Source organism: Bombina bombina, chromosome 4, assembly GCF_027579735.1.
Source record: "Bombina bombina isolate aBomBom1 chromosome 4, aBomBom1.pri, whole genome shotgun sequence".
NCBI lineage: Eukaryota > Metazoa > Chordata > Amphibia > Anura > Bombinatoridae > Bombina > Bombina bombina.
The window spans coordinates 529,147,950-529,167,640 of record NC_069502.1 but is presented as its reverse complement, the minus strand read 5'-3'; the positions used below and the strand labels follow the sequence as shown (position 1 = coordinate 529,167,640).

The 19,691-nt window shown below is 38.2% G+C and overlaps 1 protein-coding gene across 7 annotated transcripts in view; it reads right to left on the bottom strand.

Annotated features, from left to right (window-relative positions):
* MYO6 (myosin VI) overlaps positions 1-19,691 on the bottom strand; it is a 635,235-nt gene that overhangs the window by 70,114 nt on the left and 545,430 nt on the right. For 4 of the 7 annotated variants that reach the window (XM_053710457.1, XM_053710460.1, XM_053710456.1 and 1 more), the window contains 2 exons: positions 12,620-12,658; positions 9,938-10,041 (listed from right to left, as the gene is read on the bottom strand). In XM_053710457.1, the coding sequence (XP_053566432.1) occupies positions 9,938-10,041; positions 12,620-12,658 (143 nt within the window). The remainder of the gene's footprint in view (positions 1-9,937; positions 10,042-12,619; positions 12,659-19,691) is intronic. The other 3 variants (XM_053710458.1, XM_053710462.1, XM_053710461.1) reach the window with 1 other exon arrangement.

Genomic DNA, 19,691 nt, shown 5'->3' with positions numbered 1-19,691 from the left:
GGCGAAAATCTTTAGTTGCCTGCAAGTAGAACTTGAGGGCACGAACTACATCCAGATTGTGTAGAAGACGTTCCTTCTTTGAAGAAGGATTTGGACACAAGGATGGAACAACAATCTCTTGATTGATATTCCTGTTAGTGACTACCTTAGGTAAGAACCCAGGTTTAGTACGCAGAACTACCTTGTCTGAGTGAAAAATCAGATAAGGAGAATCACAATGTAAAGCTGATAACTCAGAGACTCTTCGAGCCGAGGAAATAGCCATTAAAAACAGAACTTTCCAAGATAACAATTTTATATCAATGGAATGAAGGGGTTCAAACGGAACACCCTGTAAAACGTTAAGAACTAAGTTTAAACTCCATGGCGGAGCAACAGCTTTAAACACAGGCTTGATCCTAGCTAAAGCCTGACAAAAGGCCTGGACGTCTGGATTTTCTGACAGACGCCTGTGTAACAAGATGGACAGAGCTGAAATCTGTCCCTTTAATGAACTAGCTGATAAACCCTTTTCTAAACCTTCTTGTAGAAAGGACAATATCCTAGGGATCCTAACCTTACTCCAGGAGTAACGTTTGGATTCGCACCAGTATAGGTATTTACGCCATATTTTATGGTAAATCTTTCTGGTAACAGGCTTCCTAGCCTGTATCAGGGTATCAATAACCGACTCAGAAAAACCACGTTTTGATAAAATCAAGCGTTCAATTTCCAAGCAGTCAGCTTCAGAGAAGTTAGATTTTGATGTTTGAATGGACCCTGTATCAGAAGGTCCTGTCTTAGAGGTAGAGACCAAGGCGGACAGGATGACATGTCCACTAGATCTGCATACCAAGTCCTGCGTGGCCATGCAGGCGCTATTAGAATCACTGATGCTCTCTCCTGTTTGATTTTGGCAATCAATCGAGGAAGCAGCGGGAAGGGTGGAAACACATAAGCCATCCCGAAGTTCCAAGGTGCTGTCAAAGCATCTATCAGAACCGCTCCCGGATCCCTGGATCTGGACCCGTAGTGAGGAAGTTTGGCGTTCTGGCGAGACGCCATGAGATCTATCTCTGGTTTGCCCCAACGTCGAAGTATTTGGGCAAAGACCTCCGGATGAAGTTCCCACTCCCCCGGATGAAAAGTCTGGCGACTCAAAAAATCCGCCTCCCAGTTCTCCACTCCCGGGATGTGGATTGCTGACAGGTGGCAAGAGTGAGACTCTGCCCAGCGAATTATCTTTGATACTTCCATCATTGCTAGGGAGCTTCTTGTCCCTCCCTGATGGTTGATGTAAGCTACAGTCGTGATGTTGTCCGACTGAAACCTGATGAACCCCCGAGTTGTTAATTGGGGCCAAGCCAGAAGGGCATTGAGAACTGCTCTCAATTCCAGAATGTTTATTGGAAGGAGACTCTCCTCCTGATTCCATAGTCCCTGAGCCTTCAGAGAATTCCAGACAGCGCCCCAACCTAGTAGGCTGGCGTCTGTTGTTACAATTGTCCAGTCTGGCCTGCTGAATGGCATCCCCCTGGACAGGTGTGGCCGATAAAGCCACCATAGAAGAGAATTTCTGGTCTCTTGATTCAGATTCAGAGTAGGGGACAAATCTGAGTAATCCCCATTCCACTGACTTAGCATGCACAATTGCAGCGGTCTGAGGTGTAGGCGTGCAAAAGGTACTATGTCCATTGCCGCTACCATTAAGCCGATCACCTCCATGCATTGAGCTACTGACGGGTGTTGAATGGAATGAAGGACACGGCATGCATTTAGAAGCTTTGTTAACCTGTCTTCTATCAGGTAAATCTTCATTTCTACAGAATCTATAAGAGTCCCCAAGAATGGAACTCTTGTGAGAGGAAAAAGAGAACTCTTCTTTTCGTTCACTTTCCATCCATGCGACCTTAGAAATGCCAGAACTAACTCTGTATGAGACTTGGCAGTTTGAAAGCTTGAAGCTTGTATTAGAATGTCGTCTAGATACGGAGCTACCGAAATCCCTCGCGGTCTTAGTACCGCCAGAAGGGCACCCAGAACCTTTGTGAAGATTCTTGGAGCCGTAGCCAATCCGAATGGAAGAGCTACAAACTGGTAGTGCCTGTCTAAGAAGGCAAACCTTAGGTACCGGTGATGATCTTTGTGAATCGGTATGTGAAGGTAAGCATCTTTTAAATCCACTGTGGTCATGTACTGACCCTTTTGGATCATGGGTAAGATTGTCCGAATAGTTTCCATTTTGAACGATGGAACTCTTAGGAATTTGTTTAGAATCTTTAAATCTAAGATTGGCCTGAAAGTTCCCTCTTTTTTGGGAACCACAAACAGGTTTGAGTAGAACCCTTGTCCTTGTTCCGACCGCGGAACCGGATGGATCACTCCCATTAATAACAGATCTTGTACACAGCGTAGAAACGCTTCTTTCTTTATCTGGTTTGTTGACAACCTTGACAGATGAAATCTCCCTCTTGGGGGAGATAATTTGAAGTCTAGAAGGTATCCCTGAGATATGATCTCTAGCGCCCAGGGATCCTGAACATCTCTTGCCCAGGCCTGGGCGAAGAGAGAAAGTCTGCCCCCCACTAGATCCGGTCCCGGATCGAGGGCTCTCGGTTCATGCTGTCTTTGGGGCAGCAGCAGGTTTCCTGGCCTGCTTGCCCTTGTTCCAGGACTGGTTAGGTTTCCAGCCTTGCCTGTAACGAGCAACAGCTCCCTCCTGTTTTGGTGCAGTGGAGGTTGATGCTGCTCCTGTTTTGAAATTCCGAAAGGGACGAAAATTAGACTGTCTAGCCTTAGCTTTGGCTTTGTCTTGAGGTAGGGCGTGGCCCTTACCTCCTGTAATGTCAGCGATAATTTCTTTCAAACCGGGCCCAAATAAAGACTGCCCCTTGAAAGGTATATTAAGTAATTTGGACTTAGAAGTAACATCAGCTGACCAGGATTTTAGCCACAGCGCCCTACGTGCCTGGATGGCGAATCCTGAGTTCTTAGCCGTAAGTTTGGTTAAATGTACTACGGCCTCCGAAATGAATGAATTAGCTAGTTTAAGGACTCTAAGCCTGTCCGTAATGTCGTCTAGCGTAGATGAACTAAGGTTCTCTTCCAGAGACTCAATCCAAAATGCTGCCGCAGCCGTAATCGGCGCGATACATGCAAGGGGTTGCAATATAAAACCTTGTTGAACAAACATTTTCTTAAGGTAACCCTCTAATTTTTTATCCATTGGATCTGAAAAAGCACAGCTATCCTCCACCGGGATAGTGGTACGCTTAGCTAAAGTAGAAACTGCTCCCTCCACCTTAGGGACCGTTTGCCATAAGTCCCGAGTGGTGGCGTCTATTGGAAACATCTTTCTAAATATTGGAGGGGGTGAGAACGGCACACCGGGTCTATCCCACTCCTTAGTAACAATTTCAGTTAGTCTCTTAGGTATAGGAAAAACGTCAGTACTCGCCGGTACCGCAAAGTATTTATCCAACCTACACAATTTCTCTGGTATTGCAACGGTGTTACAATCATTGAGAGCTGCTAAAACCTCCCCTAGTAATACACGGAGGTTCTCCAATTTAAATTTAAAATTTGAAATATCTGAATCCAATCTGTTTGGATCAGAACCGTCACCCACAGAATGAAGCTCTCCGTCCTCATGCTCTGCAAGCTGTGACGCAGTATCAGACATGACCCTAGTATTGTCAGCGCACTCTGTTCTCACCCCAGAGTGATCACGCTTGCCTCTTAGTTCTGGTAATTTAGACAAAACTTCAGTCATAACAGTAGTCTTGTAATGTTATCTGTAATGGTCGCCCAGATGTACTAGGCGCCATAATATCACGCACCTCCCGGGCGGGAGATGCAGGTACTGCCGCGTGAGGCGAGTTAGTCGGCATAACTCTCCCCTCGCTGTTTGGTGAAATTTGTTCAAATTGTACAGATTGACTTTTATTTAAAGTAGCATCAATACAGTTAGTACATAAATTTCTATTGGGCTCCACCTTGGCATTGGAACAAATGACACAGATATCTTCCTCTGAGTCAGACATGTTTAACACACTAGCAATAAACTTGCAACTTGGTTATAATCTTTTTTAGCAAAAACGTACTGTGCCTCAAAGAGGTACTAAACGATTAAATGACAGTTGAAATAATGAACTGAAAAACAGTTATAGCATCAAACTTTAAAACAACACAACTTTTAGTAAAGGTTTGTTCCCATTAGTAAAATAACAATAATTAAATTTGACATAAAAAATTACAGAGCAACGTTTTTATTCACAGTCAATATAAAATTCTCACAGCTCTGCTGAGAGAATCTACCTCCCTCCAAAGAAGTTTGAAGACCCCTGAGATCTGTCAGAGATGAACCGGATCATGCAGGAAATATAAGAGTAGCTGACTGGAAATTTTTGATGCGTAGCAAAGAGCGCCAAAAACGGCCCCTCCCTCTCACACACAGCAGTGAAGAGAAACGAAACTGTCACAATTAAAAGCAAACAACTGCCAAGTGGAAAATAATGCCCAAATATTTATTCACTCAGTACCTCAGAAATGTAAACGATTCTACATTCCAGCAAAAACGTTTAACATGATAAATACTTATTAAAAGGATTAGTGACTTTTAACAGAGTAGTTCCGGTGAAATACCATCCCCAGAATACTGAAATGTATACATACATGTCATTATAACGGTATGGCAGGATTTTCTCATCAATTCCATTCAGAAAATAAAAACTGCTACATACCTCAATGCAGATTCATCTGCCCGCTGTCCCCTGATCTGAAGCTTTTACCTCCCTCAGATGGCCGAGAACAGCAATATGATCTTAACTACTCCGGTTAAAATCATAGTAAAAAACTCTGGTAGATTCTTCCTCAAACTCTGCCAGAGAAGTAATAACACGCTCCGGTGCTATTGTAAAATAACAAACTTTTGATTGAAGTCATAAAAACTAAGTATAATCACCATAGTCCTCTCACACATCCTATCTAGTCGTTGGGTGCAAGAGAATGACTGGGACTGACGTAGAGGGGAGGAGCTATATGCAGCTCTGCTGGGTGAATCCTCTTGCATTTCCTGTTGGGGAGGAGTTATATCCCAGAAGTAATGATGACCCGTGGACTGATCACACATAACAGAAGAAAGTTGTTTAAAATTGCAAGCTCTATCTGAATCACAAAAGAAAAAAATTTGGGTTCAGTATCCCTTTAAAGCTTTGTAATATTATAGTTTTATAATTTTGTGTGCAATTTATATCTCTGACACTATGTTAAGTTGGTAACTTTATCATTGTGTAATCTTTCTCAATAATTTTCTCATACTGTATGAACATTGAACAACATGTTAATTGTGTGTGTGGTAATTTTATAAGTGTATTTAACTACAAAACACACAAAATGTCTTGACACTTGCTAATAAGGTACCTTGACACACAGATAATGTTGTCATATTTCAACAACGCTATTGAGTACATTCTAGGGTGGAAACTATTGGAGTGTGTCGTTGATGCTTTTACACCCTCTGTTGTGTTTCATGCTGCCTGTGCTGTACACATTTAATTCTGAGAGACTTAAAGGGACAGTCTAGTCAACACTAAACTTTCATGATTAAGATAGGGAATACAATTTTAAACAACTTTCCAATTCACTTTTATCATCAAATTTGCTTTGTTCTCTTTGTATTCTTTGTTGAAAGCTAAACCTAGGTATGCTCATATGCTAATTTATAAAACCTTGAAGGCCACCCCTTATTTCAATGCATCTGGCAGTTTTTCACAGCTAGAGGGCGTAATTTCATGTGTTTCATATAGATAACACTGTGACCACAACCTGGATTTACAAGTGAGAGGGCACTGATTGGCTAAATACATGTCTGACAAAATAACTGAAATAAGGGGGCAGTCTGCAAAGGCTTAGATACAAGGTAATCACAGAGGTAAAAATTGTATTAATATAACAGTGTTTTTTATGCAAAACAGATGAATGGGTAATAAAGGAATTATCTATCTTTTTAAACAACAATTCTGGAGTAGACTGTCCCTTTAACAAATAAATGGATCATATTAAGGACAATCCAAGTAACCTACTCTCAGTGCTCTCAATAAGCCCCTGCTCAGGTGCTAATTAATAAAAATCCATCTTTTTGTTGGGATTTAAAAAAAAAAAAAAGAAATAGGAAAAAGGTTTCTTAGGTATAAATGATAAATTTTATTTTATCCTCTTGTACTGTGCATAGGCTTACATTCCTGACATTCAATATCTTAAATGAGATTTCAAAAAAATGCTATTTAAACTGTTATTAGAGTACTACTAATGCCAGCAGAGACATCTCAAGCAAGCCACTGGCAGTCTGACCTTTTTATATCTAACTATATAAAAACTCTACTTCCTTCACCTTAAACCAATTCAAGATCTGTTCACGCTACTGTAAAGCAGTGACAAAATGATAGCCTGCTGTCATGGCTGGGCAATCCAAATGCTCAAATCAAATATTTGTATTCACTACCTACTATTTAATATTTTAGTTTAAAAGCTTAAAAATAGCTCATTATGACTACCTTACCTATTAACTGAAAGAATCTGGTCTACAATGATAAAATAAAAATCTGTCACAAACTCTTCACTAGCTGAATCCAAACATACATAGCTAGAAAATAATAATTTTTTTTCAGAATAGGGATAATAAGGATGCTTTCTAATTATATTTCTCTATTCTTAAAAAGAGCAAATATAGCTACTGATTTCTGAAAGTACCCCTTCTAAAATCTTGACTAATACCAATATCTTGGTATACACAAATAATCACCTAAACTAAATCACAGTAGTGTAAAACAATTTAAAAACCATTATGCTTAGACCTTATTAATAAATAAACATTTACAGGTAGAAAATCCTTTTTTCAAACTGCTGGGACCATAAAAGGTTTGGATTTCGGAAAAGTTTGGATTTACGAATATTTGCATCTTTGAAATGTGGAGGGGATGGGACCAAGTGTACACAACAATATCTTGCGTCATTTTGGTAATATTTACATGTCCTAATACAGCTTATACATGTAACCAAAAGGTATTTTTATATAATTTTAAATACTTTTGTATACATAGTACCCTCAGAAAGATAGTATAGTACTGTAATCAGAAAGGTAATAGTTGTTATTTTAAATAAATATAGACTATTTGCATTTTGGAACACACACACAAAACCTATCTAAAGACACAGACAGAAGATTGTGACTTACAGTCGAGGAAAAATAGTCATTGTTGCTATTTAAAAAAAAAAAAATATTAATTAAAAAGTTTGGATTGTGGAATTCTGGATTTGTACCTGTATCATTTTGCTGAGCAACAGAAACAATAAATAGTTCTTAAACAATATGGTTAAGAAACAGAATTTATTCATTAAAACATATAATATATTAAAACATTGTTACAATGTAATAAAATACAAAAAATAGGGATACTAGTATACTGGTGAAGTTCTACAAATTTAGGGCTAGATTACAAGTGGAGCACTAAATTATCCCTCCCCCACAAATGGGTAAAAATTTGCCTGTTTGCAGGAGTGTGATAATTAACCAGCTGGCTGGTTATTGCTACCGAAAGCTTGCTGTAGCAATTAGCGCTCAGAAAATTAACCATAGATCCGATCTCCCCAAATTCCCTCAAAATAGAGGGCATTATAGTTTTTTATTAAAAAAAAATCTAGCTTTTTTAAAAAAAGGAAAAAAAAATATTACTGCACTAGGCAGTTTTGGGGCTTTAAAGCTGGTGGGTGTGGGGTGTTAGAAATAAAAACAGCACTGAAAAGTGCCTTTATCATTGCAGTCTATGGGAACTGTGTGTTCTCGTAGACCACAATGTAAATATATATGTATATGCTTATATACATATATATGTATGTGTTACTATGTGTATATACGTATATATTTGTGTTAATATGTGTATATAGTCATATACATATATATTTAAAAATTCTGCCCATCGCTGCGCTACTTAAACCCTTCAATGCGCAAGGTTCTAATGCAGTTTCTGACGGAGCCATAGGAGCCTATGGAAGCGCACTCTCATGAGAACAATGCTTCCTAGCAATGTGAACGCAAGCTCGCATTCGCATTGTGATTTACTTGTAATACCAGCACACAGTATTACAAAGTGGAGCGCTAATATCGCCTGCACGCAAGTGATATTTAGCGCTCCACTTGTAATCTAGCCCGTAGACTATATGACAAAAGACAATGGGGCCGAATTATCAAGCTCCAAATCTGCAAGGTGCGGTATTGCACCAGCAGTTCACAACAACTGCTGGTGCAATGATAAATGCTGACAGCGTATGCTGTCGGCATTTATCGATGTGCAGCGGACTTGATCCACAATATCCCATCATGTCCACTCTCATCAATATAAATAGACCCCAATGTGTTTTGAGGTTCCACAGCTTCATCAGCTCAATGTTTTAACAATATTGTTTTATTGTTTCTATTACTCTTTATTCCATTGAATGCATTTTTACTTTTCCTTTTTAGAAGACTAGCAGCTATATCAATTCCATATTGTTCTTATATCCTTTTCTTGTGATATTGCTGATACTTTGTGTTTTAATTTTACCGAACAAGTAACATGCAGTGTTTGTGCGATCTTGAAAATTAAACGTTCTGAATCGTAAATAGAGTTTAATGGTTTATTTTGAATAGTAATTACAGGATTTTTAATACAAGGTAAGGAAAACAGAAAATTATAAAGTTTTGCCATTTCTATGACTAAATGATTAGCTGGTGGAGGTTTAAAGAAATTACTATATCAAACCTGTGAGACCCTGTAAACCAAGTTGGTAATAAAGCAGAAGATAAGAAAGAAATGGGACAACAAACGCTTAAGTTAGGTGAAATGTGTTCTATTAATGCAAGTAGAAAACAGGGCAGTACCGTGTTAGCCAGTATTTAAAAAAAAAAAAGGAAAAATCCTTTGGTAAGAAAATAACAAAAGCGATACATAGCTGATACCTTTATTATCTAAATGATAGTGGTTACAATTTGAAGCTTTCAGGACACTGAGGTCCCTCAGTCAAGCATTCTGTTAAGCTGTCATTCAAACCAAATTAGTAAACAGCAGCTGGGAATGTCAAGGAGATTAATTGGTAAAGAAAGTACCTTCAGACTTGTCTACACATAGGTTTTTTGTTACTCAAGTTAAGGGGTGAAGGCAACATAAAGAAATGGAAGACATTATGTAAATATACCAGTTGAATTTCGATTGGATGTGTTGTTATGAAACTAACAAGAGTTTGTAGAAAGGTAGAAAAAGGTCATATTGAGACAGCATTTGAAATGTTGATACTGAATCAAGTTTAAAGAAGCAGAACTGAAAAGACATTATGAGAAAATAGGGTCAAGGAGGCAGGTTGTTGGGTGAGTGGATGACAACTCAATCTAGAGAACTGTCAATGCAAAACAAAGAGGTTACTGACATACATCACTAATCGCTATTTCATTTTCTTCAGTTGTTAACTGCCTTTCTGGCCAAAGACATCATCTTTTCTGTCACCCCATTAGAAATGTCTCTAGCCTATCTCTAAAGGTGAGATGGAGGTCCAATCTGGGACAAACTAAAAGGCAGACGAGTGTATTATGGGATGGCAAAAAGAATGAAGCATCAGTCGCAAGAGCAGTAAAATGATAACCACTTATATAATGATGAACACTAGTTTCTATGTAGCAGCGCTGAGTAAGAGGAAAGGGTTGCACAAGATGTCTAACCATAATGAAAATTACCACTATAGAAAAATAAAACAAAATTAAAAAAAACAATGCTTTCTAAAAGATACATCAGAAACAAAATATGCAAGCTCACAAATTATAATTAACCATAAGTACAAAAGGTTGCCACCTAATCAACATCAAATTCCTAGTGTTCTTGTCAGATTGCTTGGTGTCAAATAAATTGTCCTTACTACTCAATTGACTTACCACATGAAGTGTTGATAGCGTCACGTAACTCTGCGTATTTCCACTTGCTTAAGTCATGTTTTTTAACACTTGCAGCAGTTTTTGAAGCTTGGACTTGGGTACCCCTATAATTTAAACATACATATATTTAGAATTTTTACAAATTCTTGAAAGTTTTTAAACACCCTTCAAAATTTTATTCTGAGGCATCTATACCCATTAAATAAAACAAATACATCTATATTTATTTACCACATAGAAACATGTGTGTTTATTGTGAGATTTCACCATAATTATGTGATAAAAAATGATCTTTTAACAGGATTATTTCATTCTGTCAGCTCTCAGTTCTTAGGATGCTAGAGACACTATATTCCCCAGTGGTAATATTCCGAAAAAAAGCTTCAATTTCTTGTGCACAACTTCAAAACACATATTTATTTTAAGGGAGTAAAACTTTTGTTTTTGTGTACAGCTGCTTTGAAATAGGTTACTTATTTATACCCATAGAACACTGAACTTTTAAAGAGTGAACATTCTAGATGATATAACTTTGTGCATGCTAATAACTGAAGCGTCACGTCAGTTAAGCTGAGATACTATATGATTTTGCTTCTGATGGATTCTTTAATAACCATCTTGTAATTAGTGCAGAAAAAGAACTTTGATCAAAATGACAAGTCTGACAACTCCTTTCTTTAATTAAAAATATAATAAGGAAACCAGAGGGAAGACAGATACAAAGGATGAGGGAAATTGAGAAGGTGGATAGTAGTTTGGGTAGAATGAAGATACAGTGTAGCCAAGAATTTTAATTTGAGGGCTGTGAATACACCAGAGCCACAAATAAGTAAACTGTAGATTTATTCAATAAAGGAAAATCCATATTTGCCTATTATCTATCTATTTCATGACTTTCATTTAACTCTCTAATGTACAGATTTAAGATTTGTAGGTTAGAAACAATGTATATAATAAAAAATAAACGTAAAACAAGCAGTTATATATTTGTATGTTAGGCTTACTTTCTACTTATGCCTGTACGTTAATATTAACTGTTATGTAGTCTGCATGAAAAATCCTAACCAACAACACCTTTTGGGCAAAATTTATCAAGCCCCGAAAAAATGCGCCTAAAAAGTCGCGATTATTTTCGCAATAGTTCGCAATGTGTGAATTCAAAAATGTCGCCAGTATTTATCAAAATTCTAGAGACATTTTTGGGGCAAAACTTTTTTGCGATGTCAAGCGAATGGCTGATCCTAGTTTTCTTGCGAAAATGTAATTTTCACTTTATTTATCAATCTTAATTTTAGACACCAATAAATGGTTTATTGTTTTAATCAAGTGATTGTTTAAAAGAATGCTATTTCTTATATATTAAAGTTAGTTTTATTTTGCCCCTTCTTTGGCTCTCTTTCATTAAGGAAGGTTGCCCGTTTTTTGGAGCTCATCTTCGTTCTTTTTAATACACTCATTTCAATTGCACTTAAATTATTTTACTTTTTTATAATATATTTATTATTATTCAGGATCTGCGCCTTGTTGTGGGCAATTTCTAACCCTAGATAAAGCAAGTAAAAGACATATTTCCATTTTCCCTCCAGACAAACAACAATATTGCTCTTTATTTTTCACTCCTCGCAACCTACAAATTGGCGAGATTAAAAGCAGTGAATATTACATGCACCACTTTTCATAAATATATGAGAACTGCGAATATATACGGGCATTTTAAAATGCCAATAGAGATTAATACAAGAATTAGGCATTTCCAGACAACTTATTCGCATATACTTAAGACTTGCGAATGTTATGAGTCAATTTGTTCGCACATATGAAAAGTTGCGACTTTATTGGCGCATAACCTTTCATAAATATGGTGATATCATTTGTGAGGTTTTTTTTGACGACAAATGTGAGAATATTCTTATTCTCACTTTGATAAATCTTGCCCTTAGTATTGCCACGGACACATTTAAGTATTAAAGATCCCTTTCTAATAATAATAAAATGAACTGTCGAGAGCATTTTCATTTTACCTTATGGGAACAGAAATGAGATATATAAGAATTATCTGAGAAAGTGGTTATAATTAAATCTGTGAGCGTAACGAGCAGCTGTAAAGCTAAAGAGTGCGCATAAAATATCACTCAGCCTGTATCGCTGAATATTTGGTATGAATACAACTCGCTTCCTAGCCAAGGTTATATTACGCAGCAAATGGAAAATCATTGGCTGCAGCATGTTCTTATTTTTTTCTCTTTAGGTGAATCAGCTGTTTTGAAATTGCAGAATAAGTACATCTCATATCTCTCTTTTGTTTGGTATTGCAGTACATTTGGATCCTGTTGTTACAGTCAAACTATCCAGTTATTTAAAAGCCTCATTTGCTGAACTGCTCGTCTTCATTGCTATTTTGCAGGTGATTCACAACAAATATTTTCACTATATTTCCAATTTCAAGGAAAAAAAATAAAATAAAAAAAATTTCTGTGCGCATTGAATTATTGGTATCTACAAATTACATTCTTGTGAAAATCTATGGAAATTCATAATTTGTCATTGATACTGATTTGAAAACATGCTTTCTCAACAAAATTAGTCAATTTGCACATCTCATAATTACACTCATGCAAGGTAAGGATTGTTTTTGTTTATTCGGAGTGTAACTAATCATTATTATATGTGTTTTGCACCCACCTAGACAGAATTTCTGTCATTTCCTTGGCCATTTCCTCCCTGAAGAAAAAGGTTAACAAACATAATGATGTGATTCAAATGTAGCAATTTAAGAAAAGTAAGAAAAATGTATATTAAATATAGCAAATGCATCAACATTTTGTACATAATTTAAATAACACCTACTTCAGCTTTGTTCTTATGAAATTCCAAGGATGAGCTAAGTGTTTTTGCTTGCCAGACATTATTCGGCACAGTAGAGGTAAGTTAAAGGGCCATTATAGTAAAACATTTTTACATGATCTTATTTGTTAGAGCATGTGATTTTAAGACTAGTGACCCTGCACCTTTATGTGTTTAACTAGTGCTGCTGATTAGATCAGCAACTGTTTTCGTTTGGGACCAGCAATCTATGCATGAAGATAATCTGGAAAATCTTAACACACCAGGTACTATATTTAATTAAATAATTCTTATGTTAAAAAAAAAAAATCTGGAATTAAGGGACAGAACAGGCAATTTTCAAAAAGTTTCCTAATTACGTCTCCTATCATATTTACTTTGTTCTCATTGTATGCTATGTTGAAGTTGATGTCATTACACACTCTCTTGAGAGTGTAATGGTAAATACGGGCAGCGGATGTACAGGGTCTACTGCCCATATGTTGTGAAGCCGTGTGGACAGGTTCTCAATTTAAGAACCTTGTGCGCACAGCGTTTACTACATCGGGCCCATAATGTCTTAAATGTCTTTAGGAAAGAAAGAAGTTGTAATCGCTTAAATGTCTCATGACCGTTTGCATTGTATCTTTTCTCTATTTGTTTTTCCTTATTGGCCAAGGTTTACTACTATTGGCTGCCATTAAAATGAATGTGTTTACACTGCAAAAATTATAACTTTACCACTGCCGAACCTTGCTCATAACTTATGTCTCACAAAAGGAGACAGTAAGGCACAGAGTAGTGTGATAGTGTCATAGGAAAATCATCATTTACATTTATTCTGAAAACAATCTGAAAATAATTTCTATATGGGCATTATGGGTATGTTTGCCCAAAGCTTTTTTTTAACTTTTTTTATAAGTTTTCTCATTCACTGACCAAACAATGTTTTCTGATTTAATGATACTTTCATCAGTGCGGGAAATTGACCACAGCTGATATTATCTACTATAATGGGATTTTAACAGTTCTCATACTACAAATTGTGCAAAATATTTAAAAAATAAAAAAATCCAAACCTCACTGTACAGAATGAGGTTTGACTTTGTAAAATAATATTCCTAATACTGTGAGAAGACGACAACACAATGTTCAAGACAAACAAGATGGAACAGAAAATGGATAAATCTTGATCAAAAGTGATTGCTGACAGAAATCCCAATTAAAGAGATGGAAGTACTGTAAATAAAAATCATGAAAATGTGAGTATGAAATAAAAATAAGAATTTTAATAATGAGATTGTTAAACGTCATTTCTAGATGTTGCAGTAACGATTTTCATATCTCGTGGTTCCTACAATATCTTGTTAGCGGTACAAAATATTGTATTTATGGCTATTAAACACACATACATATGTAAATTTCTGTCCAATACTGACAGATTATACAACAGTGATGGATGGATGTTATCGTGTCAAAAAGACCCGTTTTGTGCTTATCATCTGCTGAGTTTTTGCAAATTCGTAAAGCGTAATGCAAAAGTACCGGAAGCGTCTACAGGTGGAACCGTGGCAGGAGGAGATCAGGCAATACTTTTGCCAGGAGACCCAATTATTACACACGGCGGAATGCCGGATCCAATACTGGCTCATCATTGGGGTCTGAAGGATCGACGATAGAGCCAAATAATGCGGCCAGCACTTCCACCCAGCCAGCTCCTTTTTTAGGGGAAGGGACGAGCACTACAAGCGGCGGAGGACCAGGAGAGGCGGCGGTGGGCAGAAGAGTGGACACCCGAGCGAGATCATACCAACAGCGCAGGAAGAGGTAAATGTTGTTAATCTGTCTTCAAGGACATTATCTGTTCATGATATATCTGTGCTCAATAAGGGGTTATCATTTTGCCCCACTGAGGAACCTGACCCATTTGCTCTGATGATTGACCTGACACGTTTCTTTAGGTTGCTCAGATTGAAGGCCTTTTTTAATAATCCTAATAGGCCCATTATGAATCTCCCATTGGATTCCAACACAGAGATTTTTGATACTAATAACCTGGGACTACACAATAAAAGTACATTTAACCCCTCAGGGGATAATCCAGCCGTGGAGACCTACATTAAGACTGTGGAGACTGAATTTAAAACAGTGGTTGACAAACAGAAACAGAAACAAAGGAATTATAATGCAGAATGACAGAGACATCACCATCAAGCCGGCCGACAAGGGTGGTGCCTTGGTCATTTTGGACACTACAAAATATCATACTGAGATTCTGAGACAGTTGGGTGACTCTGATGTTTACAAAAGACTGGATAGTGACCCCCTTAGAGATATCGTTACATTACTTAGGAAAGAGATTGAAAGGGGTGTCCGTTATGAAATTATCAGTCAAAAACTGGCCCAGTTTTTATTAATTAAGAATCCTGTCACTCCAGTTTTTTATGTGATGCCCAAAATTCACAAGAGCTTAACTGACCCTCCTGACCGCCCTATTGTGGTGGGCATAGACTCAGTATTAAGTCCCACAGCTCAGTTCTTAGATAAGATTCTGTCACCTCTGGTTAGTTCTGGCCAATCTTATGTTAAAGATACTTTGGATTTTATTTCTAAAATTCAACAATATGATGATTTACAAGATGTTTTGCTGTCAACTTGGGATGTGGCATCGTTGTACACTGTCATCCCCCATGGTGTGGGGGTTGAGAGTGTACACAGTGCCTTATCCCAATGTGGTCTCTACAGTGATTTACAATGTGATTTTTTGACCAGGTTACTTGAGTTGGTATTAACTAACAATTACTTCATGTATGACAATCATTTCTATTTACAAAAGAAAGGGACGGCGATGGGGTCAAATGTGGCCCCATCTTATGCCTGTTTAACTATGAATTGGGTGGAAGACAAGTATGTATACACTCACCCGTCATTCCAGAAAAGGTGTATAGGGTGGATTCGCTATATAGATGACCTTTTCATCTTGTGGTGGGGCACCCAAGAGGAACTCGAAATATTAAAAGGTGATATAGAGAGGGAAGTCCCATTTTTAAGATTCAGTGCGAAAGCAAGTACCACTAATATTGAGTTCCTTGACACCATGGTATATGTTTCAGAAGGTAAATTGGAGACAGATTTGTATAGAAAGCCTACTGATCACAACACTTTGTTGCACAGATCTAGTTTTCACCCCCCTAGAACATTCAAAAGCGTACCTAAGTCCCAACTTATACGCGTAAATAGAATTGTCAGTGACCCAGAGAAACGTCAGGCAAGATCAGGTCAGATGGTGGAGAAATTCATCAAGAGAGGGTATAGCCCACATGAACTCAGTCAGATCCAGGTGGATCCTACTGTTGATCCTGTAGCTAAGAATACAGGGTTTTCTAATAGGATCTCTTTTGTGAGTACTTTTAGTACTATGAGTAAGAGCATTTTTTATATAATCAAAAAGAATTGGTTTGTGCTGAAGGAAGCTTGTCTTGAGATATAGGAATTCAAAGAATTCCCACGAGCAGCTTATCGTAAAGGTAATACCATGGGTAAAAAATTGGTGCATGCTTATATTAATACCTCTACTAAGGGTCAAACCTTTTTGGGCACCCCTAGGAATTGAACTTTTCCATGCCTGGGGTGTGCACAATGTAATAGCGTAATTAAAGGTGGAGAAATATATCACCCTTACACAGGCAAGAAATTTAAGATCCCAGGGTATTTTACATGTAACTCTACATACGTAGTGTATGCCCTTAAGTGCCCAAGTGGTCTATTGTACATAGGCGATACCACTCAGAAGGTCAAGGACCGCTTCTGCCAGCACAAGTCCAGTATTGGTAATGAGAAATTGTCTCATCTTCCTGTCCCCTCACATTTTTTGGAGAAAGGCCATCAAGCACATGCTCCAGCCAATTTAAATGTCTTTTTAAAAAATGCTGTTTCTCTGTTAAAGAAAAATAAAATCTGAGCAGTCAGGACCACCCTGAACACATAATGTAGTCTAAACTTAAAAATGAAATGGATGACTTCCGGTGAGCGGCGTTCTAAGATGGCCGCGGATTGCTGAGGCTCTACACAGCTTATAGCAAAAAGTGACCATATACTGTGCCATCCTTATCTCCCTTGGCAATATTTGTGCCCGGGAACTCTACTGGATCAAGGAAAAACACCCCTTGGCTGCCGTGAAGCAATTCAAGACCGAAAAGGCCGTCTGGCACTGTGGGGCAAAATCCGCCACCACGCTGTACATAGTTCTATTACTACTTGTTAGATATTACTTATTGCCGCTTACCCCTCACCTGACATGATGGATGGGGCCGCCACTGTTAGATCGAATGCCACCACCGCTATTTTAACTGAGCTGTGGACCATATTTGTACCCCGCCTGGATCGTCTCCTTTCTACGTGCGCTGATTTGTGCGCAATGGTACAATCGGCGGATCAACCGCTCCAGCTGAAGCAGCCCGACACCAAGCAAGGGGGCTCTGCTCTACAAAATACAAGTAACGACTCTGCTCACACCGTATGGGAGGTCAGTAGCAGCTCCAGTGATCAGATCCCCCCTCGGTCGAATGAGACCACAATACCATTACGGGCCGGAGTGACTTCCTCTTACCTGCATCTACCAGATATCGAGATAGGGTTACAGCCGGACCCAGAGCCAGATATGCTGTTGCCCTTAGAGCCTTCCCTGACACCCCCTACAGACCCGGACGCAGGTTCGAGACCAAGCAACTGGGAGAACCTAACCCTTAAAGCCGCTAGCAAAACAGTGATGGAGGGGGAATCTTTTTTTATGTGTCAGCAGCTCATCAGCACCAAATACTGGGACACGCACGATCAGTATATACTGGGCAAACCCGGCTGCTGGTACAGCCGTACGAAAAGTGGAGTCGGCTAAGGTACAGCCTGTAACTCGTGCAGACCCGTCCATTTTGCATGAGCGTACTCCACATGCTGCAAACCTTGAGTCTCTTGCTGGGAAAAACTCTGTTCTGATTTCATCTACTATGAGACTCTAGATTATGTGAGGGTTATAGTTCAATAGTTTATTCACTTTGCCATCACACTGAGAAGGGGATATCATGATTCACTCTTATGCCGCAGTGAATGTATGCTGAGTACTACTATGCTAAACTACCACCTCTGGGTTGCAGCGGGCTGCAGGACTTTAATTAACAACTGCATTCTATATTTGGACAATATGCCAAACCATATTTAGCCCTCCCTAAATGAGCATAAAGTGTGGTCAAATGTTTGTTTATGACTTCCAGTTAAACATGGCGTTGTGACATGTCTTGCATCCTATGTAGAATCTTTATTTCTATCTTGGTCTGGGCCATTTTTCAGCTTATAGTAATAGGGGAATGTATGTCTGATGTAATGCTCAACGTAACAACATAATACGCAAGGCTCATAATACTGTCTCCATGTGCTGCACGCTTGTCATAGCTATATGAGAATATGCCCCCATGTCCTAAACACGCAGCTCAGATATCTTCCTGGGAGACAACCACTGGGCTTAGCCTTATTCTGCTACTACCACCAGTGTGAGTTTAACCCATGCCTCTAATTATAAGCGCCTAGCCTATACTATGTCCAAATGTATCGGCACATTTATTAAGTTCCCTTGCTATGTACCCGCAGTTTCCTCAGTAGCTTCTATTGCAGACCCCCCTGCTCTCCTGGACCCCACACAGTTTATCCGGGAAATTTACTTCTCTTTTAACATCTCCCGTGTGCAAAAAGGTGATATATCATATGAACACCATCACTGACCTATTGTTGCACTAATGTTAATCTGTCATAACATGAATTATCCTAAGAGACAGACAGAAAAGTAACTTACAGGATTGCATATACTTGTTGTGTTTCCCTCTTCCTTATTATTCCACCCTTACCTCTCCCCTGTTCCCTTCCCCCTCAAGCCTCCCCTGCTATATGTTTGCCTGTTCATTTGTTAAAAATGTTAAAAACCTGTATTGTTTTATCCGTCTTACTATATAACATGTAACCTTGTATCCTTTGTCAGCATCTAACCCCCTGAGGTACAAGCACCTCTCTTTTAACATCTCTCGTGTGCAAAAAGTTGATATACCATATGAACACCGTTACTGACCTATTGATGCACTAATGCTAATCTGTCATAACATGAACTATTCTAAGAGAAAAGCAGATAAGTAACTTACAAGATTGCATATGCTTGTTGTGATCCCCTTTTCCTTACCATTCCATCCTTCCCTCTCCTATGTTCCCTTCCCCTCAAGCCTCCCCTGTTATATGTTTGTTTGTTTATTTGTTAAAAAGGTTAAAAACCCCAATATAATGGTACAAGCCCATATCTATCAGGACAATGGTTGCCCTAGTGAAAATCCTAAAAGCTTCATGTATATTACAGTAAGTTACCTGTATTGTTTTATCTGCCTTATTTGCTCACCCTGCGAGATGGGCTGAAGATATAACTTGTAACCTTGTACCCTTTGTTGGTTATAAATAAAAATTTAAAAAAAAAAATGAAATGGATGTTGAGACATGTGAATGTACCATTACCCAGTATAGCATTTTACTTTGAAGGGGGAAGCTTTTTCATCCACTTTAATGTTATTTTGCTGGTAAAAAAGAAATGTAGAAACTAAAAGGATAATTGGAAATTGTTTAAAAGTGCTATGATTACGATTTTCTGGTGAGATTGAAAATTAAAGCTCAGTCACACACTGTACAGGATGTACCTTGCATATTTTAGATCCACACAATGTCTTCTAAGTAGGATTTATAAAATCATTACGTAAAAAATCTTCAGAAAGGCTTCAAACACTTGTAGAACTGAAACAGTACTCACATAGAATCTATATCCTGCTATATCCAGGTTTGTGATTTTAAATATACTTTTTATTTTAAGACAGGGGGATAATGGAAATTAGGATTTGCTGTAAAGGTA